Here is a 14,306-nt window from a genome sequence, read left to right as displayed (position 1 = left end):
ACTATGAGTTATTGCTGAGGACTGACGCCATGTATATTTCCCATATTCTGGATAGCATGTACGCCATGGATCAAATATTTCAAAAACATCAATGATTTCATCATTTTGTTTAACGGGAGTAAGGGTTTTTATTATGTTTGATATTATATGTATCCATAAATTTATCTAATTCAACATTCCAGTCACCACATAACACACTGGTGTTTTAAGGATTAAAATTTTCTGCATGCTTGTGTTAAATAATAAAGGTTCATCTGTATTATAACCATACAAACATGCAAAACTTAATCTTTGTGAAAAAATAGTTATATTTAGAATAATTTAACGACCATTATCATAAAAAATAGAATTATGCACCAAAGAGTCAAGACCCTTTTCAAATATAACAGAGACACATGACTGAACAAGCACTTATTTCCCTATTCATTCTTCCAGTATTTACGGGCTCCTGACTTGGGTTAGGCACATACAGAAATGCTGAAGTTGAACATACTTGTGAGCACTCAACCCTCCATAAATGGAGACAGTGAAGTAACAGCACAACATAAAACAAACTACATTAATCTTTCAGATCAATTCAATGAAAAAAACATCACACAAACATGGACCGGACATTGAAAGGTATCAATTCAGACCTTATCAATAACAACAAAAAGGACACTAAGTACATTATCCTACATTTACAAAATGTTTAATTGGATAAAAACAAAATTTCTCAAAAACTCAACATTATGCTGAAGTGCTACCTTGAACATTCATTGTACTAATTTTACATCTATATTGAAATCAAAATGACTAGTATTGTTGTTTACAGTCATCAAAAGCTAAACAATTTAAATGGAAATATGACCCCTATTTGGCCCCAAAATATAGTAGTTTTACAAAATTGTTAAAATGTTAACTTTTAGTTATTTATTGTACCGTTGAATGTTTCTGCTACAGAAATATGGGCTGTTTTTGATAATACAATGCACATTTATCAGGTACTAGCACCATTAAGTCATGCTAAATTACTGAAATCTTCACAGTTTAGCATTTTAGTTAAATTTTAGACGGTATTTGTGTGAAACGAAAGTGGCCGCATTCGTGTTCATCCTTAATATTGAAATGTAAGTTGTATTTTATAATACTACATATCATATGTAAAGATTGAGGATGAACAAGGATGCGACCACTTTCATTTTTTGAAAAGTTACTTTTTTTCGGCATATTTGGTAGATTTTTTATATTTGAGCTTGAATCGGGTCGTTTTTAATGACAAAAATCAGTTAAAATCTTTCACTTGAACTAATTGATTAAAATGAGATAGACACTTAAGTGTTTAAAAAGTGGTCAAAATCTTTCGTAAAATGAACCTGAAATTTGAGGCCAGAATCTGTCCTTACCGGTCCTACTCCTTTGCAGGTTAACGATTGTACAATAAAATTTCTTATTTTTTCTTCATGAACTGAAATAAAATATGTACAACAAATATATATATCCTCTTTGCTATAACATTAATTTTCACCAAGACTGCCTGTTTATATTTGATAATAAAATGTCCTTTAATAAAGTATAGATTTGGTCTATAATGTTAGGTAAATCATCCTTGTTTTATAAAAAAAAGAGGTTAAAATGCTTCCTATGAGCCATATTTCAGACAAAAATCATATTGAAAAGTTTCAAAAAAATGGAAATACAAATGTGCGATGTGCATAAAATACATTCATTAATTGTTAAATCATCCCAGCTGGTCTTTCCTTTTTTTTTTTATACATCTGATTGTTTTTATAGTGCTTATGTTATAACACAACGTTGACTGCTGTTGTTTGAAATTTTTACCTATTATACATGTTTGTTATGTTCACACAAGACGAAGTTGTCAAAACAATGGAAATTTATATGAGTATCGTACAAGTGAGAGGTTTAGCTACTTATAGAACCAGGTTCAATTCACCATTTTGTACATAAAAATGTATGTGCCAAGTAAGGAATATGTAACAGTTGTTTTTTCCATTCGTTAAATGTGTAACTGTTTAAGCTTTTTCAATTTCCCATTGATATAGGGCTTTCTGTATTGAATTTTCTTCGGAGTATTTTTAAAAAAATTTTAAGTCATAAGACAGTGCCGGTTGTGGGTGGGCAAATTAACCTTATTGGAAGTGAAATGCGACAATGCTTTTATATCAAATTATATAGACATACCAGTAGTGAGTCTCCATTTATCTGACATTATCACAAAACTTTTAAACATGTAAACTAAGAAAAGGTTTCAAAGTCAACAATTATTAATGTACTAGCCAGGCTAAACAATCACCTTGGAAATGAGAAGTGCGAATGGTAAAACCACTATTTGTAAATAACCAAGTAGAAGTAGCCCTTAAATATATTTTGTTGACGCTCATTAGAGGTTTCCAGATTTGCTACCGTACCAACCGTAGTACGAAGTGGGAGCCGTCATTTAACTTTTGGAAATTATTGATGCATACACTTTATATTATCACATGTTTTAGGAATCATATGCAGAACTGTTTTGAGAATTTTTAGCTGTAATTTGGGACTAATTTCATGTGGTTTCTTCTTGTATTCGTAGGAAACAATAGTGTGTGCACTCGATTATGCTTTCAAGCAACCGTTGCAAGTAACCGTTGGGACGAAAGGTTTATATTAAAGAGTTATTTCCCCGTGAAACTACATAGATACAAAGAAGCTAAATTACAAAACAAAGGAGTAGGTCCGGTAAGGGCCGATTTTGGCCTCAAATTTCAAATTCATTTGACATAATATTTTAGACACATTTTAAACACTTAAGTGTCTATTTCAATTGATTTCATTTATTTTTGTGAAAGATTTTAACTGATTAAGGCATTAAAAACGCTCCATTTCAAGCTTAAATATGAAAAATCTATCAAATTGCCAAAAATCGTCAATTTTAAGATGGTTTTTGTCAAAAATGAAAGTGGCCGCATCCGTGTTCATCCTTAACCTTTATATATATTATGTTTTATTGTCAAATACAACTTGCATTTCAATATTATGAATGAACACAAATGCGGCCACTTTCATTTTAGACAGACACCGTCTAAAATTTAACTAAAATGCTAGTTTTGTGAAGATTTCAGTAATTTAGCACGACTTTATGATGCTAGTACCCGATATATGTGCATTGTATTGTCAAAAACAGCCCGTATTTATGTAGCAGAATCATTCTACTTTCAAATAAATAGCTTCATGATTACATTATCACAATTTTGTAAAACTGCTATATTTTTGGGCCAAAAAGGGGTCTTACTGAACCTACTCCTTTAAAACTTTATAAATTTTGTTTGTAATAACTTTATGTATCATAGTAAAATGTTAAAGTTTTGTATTTATTTTGGTAAGTTTTTAGAAAACATGATCAAATAAAATGAATTTGAACAAAATAAATTGACCTCAATTACAAAAGAAAAATGAAAAAAAAACAAATCGTTGTTCAATAAACCGTCCGTGCAAGGGCTGAATAGTCAGTCAAGGTCGTTAAAAACTTCCATTTGTCGTTGTTCAGTCTGTATGCGTGAGGTCTAAAACCCTTGTCAATGAAAAAAAAGTCCAGGGAGACATACTTTATAAAAAATTATACTCTGTTACAAAAAAAACGGCGAAGGTGTCAAAACGTTTGATTTCTAATTATTGTACTGATTATGTATGTCATTATACTTTTAAATAACATTGCCTTGTGATAATTTTGTGTTATATGTAATATATCTGTTGTATACATATGTTGAAGAATTAAATAAAGATAAAATAAAAAATCAGACGTCCGAAAAGAAATTATAAAAAAATATACAAGGTCGTTTACATCTTCAATTTGAACAATTATGCATAGAGATATGGCTGATATCGTATTTACTTGACATCCTTCCTTTTTGGACAATTATCTTTACCATCGGGCTTAAAGTTTTTCTTTATAAAAAAACCCCTCATAAAATCAATATGCCCTATAAATTTCAGAAACATGCCCTTTTTATTAACACAACTGTTCATATATCTTTTTCGCAGTAAGCCGAGAGAGAAAACTCAGAAAAACTGGAGTTAACTATTTTAAGTAGTATCGTATTCATGATACTAGTACATATAAACCTGAACAAATTACATAGAAACATTTACCAACCGATGAAAATGATCCTTAATTTTGAGTCCATAAATCAGTTGTAAATGGTGCAAAAGACATTATATAGCAGCATAGTATTTTCCGTACAACATTAGGAGGAGTTAGAAAGACATATTCATATTGCATTAGACTAAGTGTAAATATAGCGTCAAATTATTGCCGTTATCAGTGAACAAAATACGCTGTGTTGTATGAAGTTTTTTTGGCAATGCTGTACGACAAAAGGATTAATGGATGGATATTGGTTTAACATTACCCCTCGTAGATTATATTATACAATTCCCAGGCACGTGCAATACAAAATTTTACTCGCGACAATATTTACAAATATTAATGTAATAACAATATCTAGTGACATAATAATAATAAGCGAACACGATGAAGTAACATCGTGATGATAAATATTTCGACTCAAAAAATGGTTTTCGTTAGTGTCATAAAATTTATATTTATTCTTTAAGTAATTAATATAATCAACAATTTTATAAAAAAGTTCAGTGACAAAATATAAGGAAACAGATAGATCGATGGTTTTACAATGTGTGTTGCGTTTTATGAAAAAATGTTACTCCAATGATCGAAAAGATAGCTTAATTTATAAAAATTTATTTTAATGAGAAATCAACACAATTTTGAACTCATTTTTGCCATAAGCACGTGTACTAGTTTAGTGACGCATCCAGAACTTTTCATAAAGGGGGGGGGGGGGGGGGGGGGGAGGCGCTCCATCCATGCTTCAGTGATTCCCTATATAATCAACCAAATTTTTGCCACGAAAAGGGGATGACCCAATGCAAGCCCCCTCCCCTGGATCCGTCTATGTAGTCATTAACGACACCAGTAAGGTACAAGTAAGATATTATTAATAAGTAATTTCTAATTATTCCAATTTATATTTGAGTATTAGAAAATATTGTTATGCGTTTACTTTTCTACATTGGTTAGAGTTGTAGGGGGAGGGTTGAGATCTCACAAACATGTTTAACCTCGCCGCATTTTTGCGCCTGTCCCAAGTCAGGAGCCTCTGGCCTTTGTTAGTCTTGTATTATTTTAATTTTAGTTTCTTGTGTACAATTTGGAAATTGGTATGGCGTTCATTATCACAAACTAGTATATATTTGTTTAGGGGCCAGCTGAAGGACGCCTCCGGTGCGGGAATTTCTCGCTACATTGAAGACCTGTTGGTGAATTTCTGCTGTTGTTTTTTTATTTGGTCGGGTTGTTGTCTCTTTGACACATTCCCCATTTCCATTCTCAATTGTATTTATTCTAATCCTTTTCTTAATATATACAGAAAACAAAAATATAGCCATACAGAAATGCAATTCTATTTTTAGAATATAAAGGTCGAGGCAACTCAGTTCCAGTAAGGACTGTTTGATTCATTTTCTTGTGCACAATATAAATTTTATCGTATTAAATCACGTGCAAGGTTTTCTAGAAGCAGAAAAATCGTAATAAAATTAAAGATTAAGGTTTTTATCACTGATATGCAATTGTGTTTCTTTATTTTCATCATGATACATACAATAATCTCATGCATTAAATGAAACCTCCCAAACAACACCAACGGTTGTGTTACGTACCAACTGTACCTGATACGTAGCAAATATGGAAACCTCTAGTTTACGACTCCGTAGGGCGATACCAAAAAATGTCTAACTACCTCAAACAGAGATGAATTAGATTTTGTTATTCTTTTTTGTCCCTTTTGATCACATAGCTCTTCATATGCTTTAGATTTATAATTTTTCGGCGTTTGTTTTTAATGTATTAGTTTTTTCAATGATGAAGCATCCAGAATTTTGGATACACAAAAATAAATAGTGTACGCTTTATTAAAAGGTAATGAGTCTAAAATACTGCTACAGGGCTGTTAGTCGAAGATATCGAACATATTATAGACTCAGTAATCACCTTTTGTTTTACTGACACGATTTATAACAAAAGAACCAATTGTTTTGTTTTATATTCTTCCGATTAGACTTTCCTGACGGCTCTTTTTAATTTTCAATAAATTTTACTGCTCTTCGAATTCATGTGTTGTTGTCTTATTCATCTTTGACATTCACAATTTTAGATTAAAGCATTTTTATATAAAAATAATGAAATGTGGTATAATTGCCAATAAGACAACTATCAACAAAGTTCAATTTAATTGGATGTAACCAATTCCTATGTTTCTATAGATTATTCACGTATCAAGGTTGCTTACATCCTTTGTTTTTACAAAATATTGAGTTTGGGCGGTCCTGGTCCGAGTACACAGTTAAAAAAAGCACTGCGGAAGCTGTAAAAAGAATTCAAGACCTCCTTAACATAAAATTGTCCATATTTTGAGTTATAGCTGATGACGTTTTCCATAATTTTGATTAATAACATTGCATCATAAGCTGCATCATTTCAAGTGTACGAGTGATAAAGACAAATGATTAATTTTCAGACTTCTACCAGAAGAATATGCTTTCGGCGTCTGAATTTATTAGAAATCTACTAAATCATCATTTTTCTTCTTTAGGACCGCTTTAATTGCTGAAACAGCACCGCTCTTGCTCACAAAGGCTTTTACATGTAAGTATACTTTATTTGTCTTTACCTAAAAAATAGAAAAGTAAAACATGCTGTATTTTCTTATCAAATAAATAGTGAGGAATTAGATAGTAACTCCCTTTTAAAGAAGTATGTCTTGTATATGTTAATGAGCAGTCTCCAAAAGTAAGCCAAACAAGATCTAAAAAACGTTCACCAAAAACAAATCATAAACCTTACTAAATAGTTGCAGAAAGATTGTATGAGTGTATACACATGTTACAGGTTGCTCGCAAGATGAAACTACTATCAGTAAGCAAAAAACAAACAAAAGAATAAACGAAGCAATCTGAGGACACGAACCATATCGCTGTAACTATAAGTTACATATAACGCTTGAACTGTAACTTATTAACAGCCTTAATTTGAACTCTGTCTGCCAATTTGATTTCCTAGCATTGTGTATGAGTTGCATAACAATAATGGACGAGGAAAACTTAAGTTAGAGTGTGGAAACGAAACTATCAAGGGTAATGCGTAATGCCCCATGCCTACGGCGGGGCATAAAAACAAATATGACAAATGACATGTGATCTGTTGAAAATATTTGCATTTTTCAAATTCAGAAATATGGCATTTTTCAAGAACAGTAACTGACTCAATTTAAACTCTGTCTGCGAGTTTTGGTTCGTAGTGTTTAGAGTCATAACATTTTGATGAGGACAATTAAAGTTAGACAGGTGAGTGTGCGGATCATTAAATTCTCCCTCGCCCTGCTCGTCCGAATTTAAAGTATTTAATCTCTAAATTCAATAGGCTATAAACAAGACAAACACAGATATAGGATAAGTTGCTTGCAGTAACAAAACCAGTATCTGAACTAGTTATGCCAGTTATAACTATAAACAGCAAACGGGAAAAACCCTATTTCAAACCTAATGAAATATATGAAACGACTGACGATCAAGGGTAACACTTAATACACCTGTTGACCTCAGCGGCGGAATAAAACAATTATGTTAGACAGTAACCATCGGCAATATATGAGGGGGCTCGCGGGTTTAATTCATTTTTTTTAATATTAAATATAGGATTTTGCTATATTTTTATAAATGAACTTTATCTGATACTAAATAGAAAAATGAAATATGGGCTTGTTTTGACATGCCATCATTGTCACTTTATTTGAATTTATGACAAAAGAGCTGTATATATATATATATATTAAAAAACCTAGATTCGGTATGATTGCCAATGAGACAGCAATTCAGAAGAGACCAAATGACACGGAAAGGTGCCTGCTTATGACAAAAAAATAGTGGTGTATTTTCTTAAAGATGATCTTTTACCCATGGTCTACATTTCTGCAAAAACTTTAATAGACCGAGAGAAAATATAGCAACGACGTTTAACTAAATAAAATCTGCGAATGGTTTTACATGGTTGAATTATCAACAAAACTATTACACTTCATTACTCTTGCTAGATAATTTTTTTTAACTCACTTTTGCAAAAGCCATGTTTAAAGCGAGAAACTGTAAAGAGGAAAAGTATCGATCAAATAAAGATCTACGTAACACATTAGTTAACTGACCTATTACTGATGTTATTGTCATTGACAGAGGATCACGGCCTGGCGGATTTTATACAATTTTTCAGAAAAAAAATTGATATACAAAAAAAGTGACATTGTATTTGTAATATTATTTTTTTCTCTTCGCGATTCATGTTATGGGCATATTATGATAATGAATAAAGGACTTTTTCTAATGCGAATGAACAGAAAATTCAGCGTTTCTTACCTTAAACAAATACTTTGTTCCTTTTCGAGTTTCTTCTTGCCTGTATGAAATAATAATGAAGCCGTTGTACTGAGTTCCCATATGATTCTCTACTTCACCTTCGACCTAAAACAATGATGTGAAGCTGATGTCAAATTTTATTTTTATTATTTTTATCTATAAATAAACTTTTTCTTTTTTTCCAAAAATTTAACCAATGGAGTATGGACAATAAGGTCCATTTTTTGGTCTCAGAAAATAAAGATTTTAAGAGTTATTTCATTTTTGCACATAACGTGTGGAAAGGCCTCAAATTAAAATTGGAGAAACAAGGATGAAAACACATTCTGTATATATAAGTTCTAAGTTGACTTAATGATAAAATGTACTTTAAATGATGTTTAATAACTTGAACATGCATTTGCATTTTAAAATGCAACTGGCATAATTATGAGGATCGTAATGGTGTTTTGAAGATAGATATATATCGATTTTAAAGAGCTAAATTAGAATCGCGTCATTTCTACCTAGTTTAAAAAAATTACGATTGTAAAACATTAGTTGTAGTAATGGGGAGATAATCTGAAAGGAGTAGAACTCTGACTGATAATTTTAGTAATCATAATAATCACCAGTAAATTACTCTAAATAAAAATTCCACAAAGGTTCCTTGTTCGATTCCAGTTTGGGATGAAAATTCCAGGGACTCAATTTTCGGCTCTCCCTTGACACCATTTGCGAGTATGGTCTTGAGGAAACGATGATAGTCCATCAGAAGGGGACGATAAATAGCTGACCCGTGTTAAGAGGTAGCCATATCTCTTTGCACGTTAAAGACACCCTTGTAGATTTCGAAAAAGATTAGGCTAATGCCGCTACAAGGCAGCAATCGCATCCGCAAAGTGGAAAGGGATTAATATAAGTTGCAAAACTTGTTTCCCAAACCACTATAAATAAATATGTTTAAACTCAAAATTCCACAAACAATTACATGAATGTGTTAATGTTTAGATAACGAATATTTTCAAACCATTTGAAATAATAAAAGGCAAATATTTCGAGATGAATACAAAATGAATAAATGTATCAAAACAAAAACATAATCAGATGTGAATGTATATGCTAAAGACTTTTATTGAGAATAAGAACCCAAAAAGAGGAACCCGATAGGTGAGTGTCAAGTATAGTGATCATTAAACGTCAAACAAAAATGAAATAAAACGGGGAATCGTTCTTTGTCTACATATCACACTTTTCAATTTATTAATTTGCGTTTAGAAGACCCGAGATCCGAGAAAGACCCAAAACGGAAAGTCCCTAATCAAATGAGAAATCAAGATATAATTAAAATATTTTTAAGTCTAAAAATTTTAACATCGCAAGTCAAAATGACAATTCTGTAATAACATCAATTCTACTCACTTTAACAGCCAATGCTTTGACTTTGGAATCTGCTTTCCTCATGGGAGAATATCCTGCCTGAACAGTCACAACAGCAGCCAAAAGACAGAATACGATTGCGATCTTCATCTTTAGTGTTTAATTGGTGTCCTATTGTTGGAGTTTGACATTTATATAGCTGTCCAAATATGTAAAACTTGATAATATAAATTGCTACAGGTTATAAAATTGTTATTAAACTGAGAAAAAAACAAGCTGTTGTAATACAAAATGTGTTTTTATTAAAAATTCAAGTGTTTTTGCTTTAAGGTTTAAATTATAATAATGCATAAATCATTGAATTAAAAAAAGGCTTGACCATGAAACATTTATAGAAATAATAAATCGAAGAATTCAAATAGAGAAACATATACAATCGAACAACACATTAGTGCACGTAGCTCATGACCTAGTTATAAGTAATGTTCGGTCACGAACTGAATATTTTTCGATATTTGATTTCTTTTTTTCTTTTTTTTTTATATTTGATTTCTAAATTCGAATATAAATAGTTATCTAAGGTACCAGGATTATAATTTAGTACGCCAGACGCGCGTTTCGTCTACATATATAAGACTCACCAGTTACGCTCATATCAAAATATTTACAAAGTCAAACAAGTAGAAAGTTGAAGAGCATTGAGTATCCTAAATTCCAAAAAGATGTGCCAAAAACGGTTTAGGTAATCTTTGCCCGGGATAAGAATTTGCTTAGTTTTCCGAACAAAAATCAAAGTTATGTAAACAGGAAATTATATAAAAATGACCGCATTATCGATATTCATGTCAACACCGAAGTGTTGACTACTGGACTGGAAATACACTCGGTGACGAAACGTCCACTAGCATAGTCTACAAATTTAACGCGTTTTTACAAACCTCCCCTGGTAATGTAACGGTGCTCATTGTATTCAACATTCATTACCTTAAAACAAATATAACTTTTTTTTTCTATCGATATATTACAAATAAGGAAAACAAATCAATTTCAAATAATGATTTCCTTATAGAAAATGACCATATAGCAATTAGGGTATCGTCAAAATTTACCGCGTTCTTAATGAAATAGTACATTTCTATTTAATGTAGGAAGCCTCTGCATTTTTTTTTATTCTTCTCTACGAATTAAGAGACAAGGAAAATTATATGGTTGATGTTGAGCAGGTTTTTCTCTTACACATTACTTGTCACTATGGATAAGAAAAAAACCCCGTCCACACTGTTTAAAAATGGACTGGTCGAACTGTAAACTGCCTCGTATATATAAGTGGAGTATAGTGGAGCACGTAGTGATAAAAATTAGTTGTCGAAGATAGAGACGGAGATGTGATACTAGTAGAAGTAGTTTTACATACATGATGTTATTCAGAAGAATTTTACCCTTGTCTTATAAAAAACATGTAATTTTGTTAAACCAAACAAAATAAATAAAAAAAAAATAAAACCCAAACGACAAAAAACCCAAAAACCAAACCTAAAGACCAATTCAATATCATAAAATTGACTGAGAGTGAAATGATGATATACACTGTAAAAGATTTTTATCAAAATTTCTTTTGATAATTCTTGTAATCGGATTTGTTACTTTTGGAGCTTCCACTCGATGCGTTTGTTTTGTCGTGAAATGGGAAAATATAGTCCTTTTATCGCAGAGCAATTGGGAAATATTAATTATCTCCTATGCTGTTTTTTTTATAGATCTGCGGACATCCTAAAGAGATGACTGTAATTGGTTTTAATAATGTTCATTCAAATGAGTCAAGAGGAACTAGATATTAAACAAAAACCAAACATATTAGTCTATAAGTATAACAATAATTCAACTGTTGATGATGTTTGATTAACCACTAAACATGATCTCATATCGATTTCTAGTTTAATAACCTTTGAAATATATTATATCCATTGTATAATAATGATCATTATAATAATAATTAACACTTAAATATGAATATCTGCCTACAGTTACTTTTAAATTAAAAACTAAACTTCATTAGTCCTTTTGGTATATGTTCGTATAAATTATATTTGGTAATATGAAACGCCAAGGTCATTAACGACAACATATATAACAATTAGCTCAAAGTGCTATACCAACAGACGATGATGATGACCAGTACATTGACAAGGTTATAATTGACGATTTATATAAACATAGGCTTGTTATATGAACACACCACAGAGACGATGATAATGACATGGAAGCTTAATATAAAAAAAACTAGATGCAAAAAAAACAGATTTTTATTTTTGTATTTATGTTTAAATGATTCTTCAAGGTCTCATTTAAAAAAAAATGTGGTTTTAAATATATGAAATCGCTTTTTCAACAAACGTGTTTACAATGTAAATTTCTTCATGCCTCATTAATCCCTTATCATACCTCTTCTTCTGAAGATGGGATCATATGACAATGATCGTTTCTGCCAGTCGTTTCGGTTGTTCGTCTATTCGTCAAACAAGTATGTATGTTCGTAAAATGTTTTTTAGAAACGCTTTGTGAAATATTTCTTATTACCCTGCAGCTTGATAAAGAGAAGTCGGAAGAAAGAAAAATCAAAAGTCATCAATTTTGGTCTTCTTGATTTATCTATAAGCTTTATCTATAAGTTACTGTTTCATTTAAAACCCTTTCCTTATCAGTTTTTTCTTCAGATTTTTCAGTTAATATCCTCCAGTAGTTCGACTTAGAAGCAATGGGCTACACCTGGGGCCAAGCCCAGTACATGGATAAGGGCAGAGAGAAGTGAAGGCAGTTTGTTGTGGCCTTATGTCCCACTTGGGAAGAAGAGGATAAGTAAGTAGTTCGACATTGGCTGTATGATAAAACTCATTAGTTGGTGCTTTGGTACTGGCATATACATCAAATACTTTTGCTAAACTAACTAATGATATTTTGACCACGTTTTATATTGGGTGCTATAAACAGTTTCGTATAAAAAAATAAGGGTTATTCCCCAACTAAAAATAACCATAGAGGGAAATACCTTTTAGTTTACTAAGTTGGTGAAAAAGTTTACTGTTTTATTTTTATTTGATTATAAAAACTTGTTAATTGATTTTAAGATAGATTGAATATACATGTTTTGAGGGACGACAACACTGTAAACACTGAAAATTTAAAATTGATTTTATTTGCAGCAACGGTAGCTCTTTTCGAAAGGAAGACTGCACTATGAAGCGAGATATTTTTGAAAGGCCAGGTAAAATCCTATGAATTTCATGCAGTTTTGATTATGTGAAATGTGCCTGTATCATGTCTACATGGGTATGCAAATGACTTGATTTCAGCTTTTTTATGTTCAGATAAGGCAACTTTCTCCCCATTTTCTCTAGATAGAACTTTTTGTTGTGATATTAAAAGTACACTTTATTTATAAACTATAAGCTAGATTATAAACTTAAGAGATTCTGATTACAGTGATATCTAGTTTTGTACAAGTATCTGTATTAAACATTCTACCACTAAAGGTCACTTATGCATGGTCCCTTCAATTATGACGTCATAGAAAAAAAAAAACCTGTTGATTGCACCTAGTGTGGTTAATATCTATGCCGTCTGCTTAGTACCGAACATGAACTATTTCTGACTTTTCCGAGTGTGATTTTGCATTGCTATAGGTACCTTTGATAACTATACGACGTGTTTCGGTATTTTGTACATCCATAATTCATGAATTCATTTTAGATTTTTCTGTTATGGTTTCGGTTGGATAATGTCTTATGTTGTATCGTTTGTACTCCAAATATTTACGAAATGTCCTTTCAATATGATCATTGTCATAAGAATAGTTTGAACTGGTATTGAAAAAATAATTGTGATAAAGTTTGAGATTGCATTTTTGTGATGTCCTGTGGTGTCTGTCGTTGATGGAAGATGTTTTTGTGTTTCTGTGGTTTTTATGTTGTGTCGACTATAAAATTATAAGTGTGAACGTTTCTCATGGATTCGTGTTATTGCATGTGTGTGAGCTTACCTGTAACGTAGTTTTATCATTTTAGCAATATTTTTCAGATAGTCATAAACGCAAGTGGTTTGGCTACCTATAAAATCAGGTTCAACCTATCATTTTCTTAAATGTTCTGTTCGCAGTCAGGAACATGACAGTTGGTTATAACTCGTTAACATGTATATAAACTCATCATAGATACTAGGACTTAATTTTGTATATACGCCAGACGCGCGACTCATCATGTATGTGGTCGTTTGTTCTTGTTGCACTTCAGTGTTTCTGTTGTTCCTTGTTTTTTCTCTTAAGATTGACAATTTTCCTCAGTTTTATTTTGTAACCCAAAATCTGTTTTTTTTTCAATCGATGTACCACTTTTGAACACTGGAAAACTACTGTTGCCTTTATTCAATACAACTTCATACTAAATGAACTATAATAATATTGACCAATTATAAGAATACACTAGCCTAAA

At 31.4% G+C, this 14,306-nt stretch overlaps 1 protein-coding gene across 1 annotated transcript; it reads right to left on the bottom strand.

Annotated features, from left to right (window-relative positions):
* Positions 1-6,607: 6,607 nt before the first annotated feature.
* Positions 6,608-10,015, bottom strand: LOC134686306 (uncharacterized). Its single transcript, XM_063545974.1, has 3 exons — positions 9,865-10,015; positions 8,464-8,568; positions 6,608-6,728 (listed from the first exon to the last, which is right to left on the bottom strand). The coding sequence occupies exons 1-3, from the start codon at positions 9,970-9,972 to the stop codon at positions 6,615-6,617; spliced, it is 327 nt and encodes a 108-aa protein (XP_063402044.1). The 5' UTR covers positions 9,973-10,015; the 3' UTR covers positions 6,608-6,614.
* Between the last annotated feature and the right edge of the window lie 4,291 nt (positions 10,016-14,306).

Source organism: Mytilus trossulus, chromosome 10 (genome assembly GCF_036588685.1).
Source record: "Mytilus trossulus isolate FHL-02 chromosome 10, PNRI_Mtr1.1.1.hap1, whole genome shotgun sequence".
Lineage (NCBI taxonomy): Eukaryota > Metazoa > Mollusca > Bivalvia > Mytilida > Mytilidae > Mytilus > Mytilus trossulus.
Note: the sequence above shows the minus strand (reverse complement) of the source record. Positions and strands in the feature narration are given on the sequence as shown.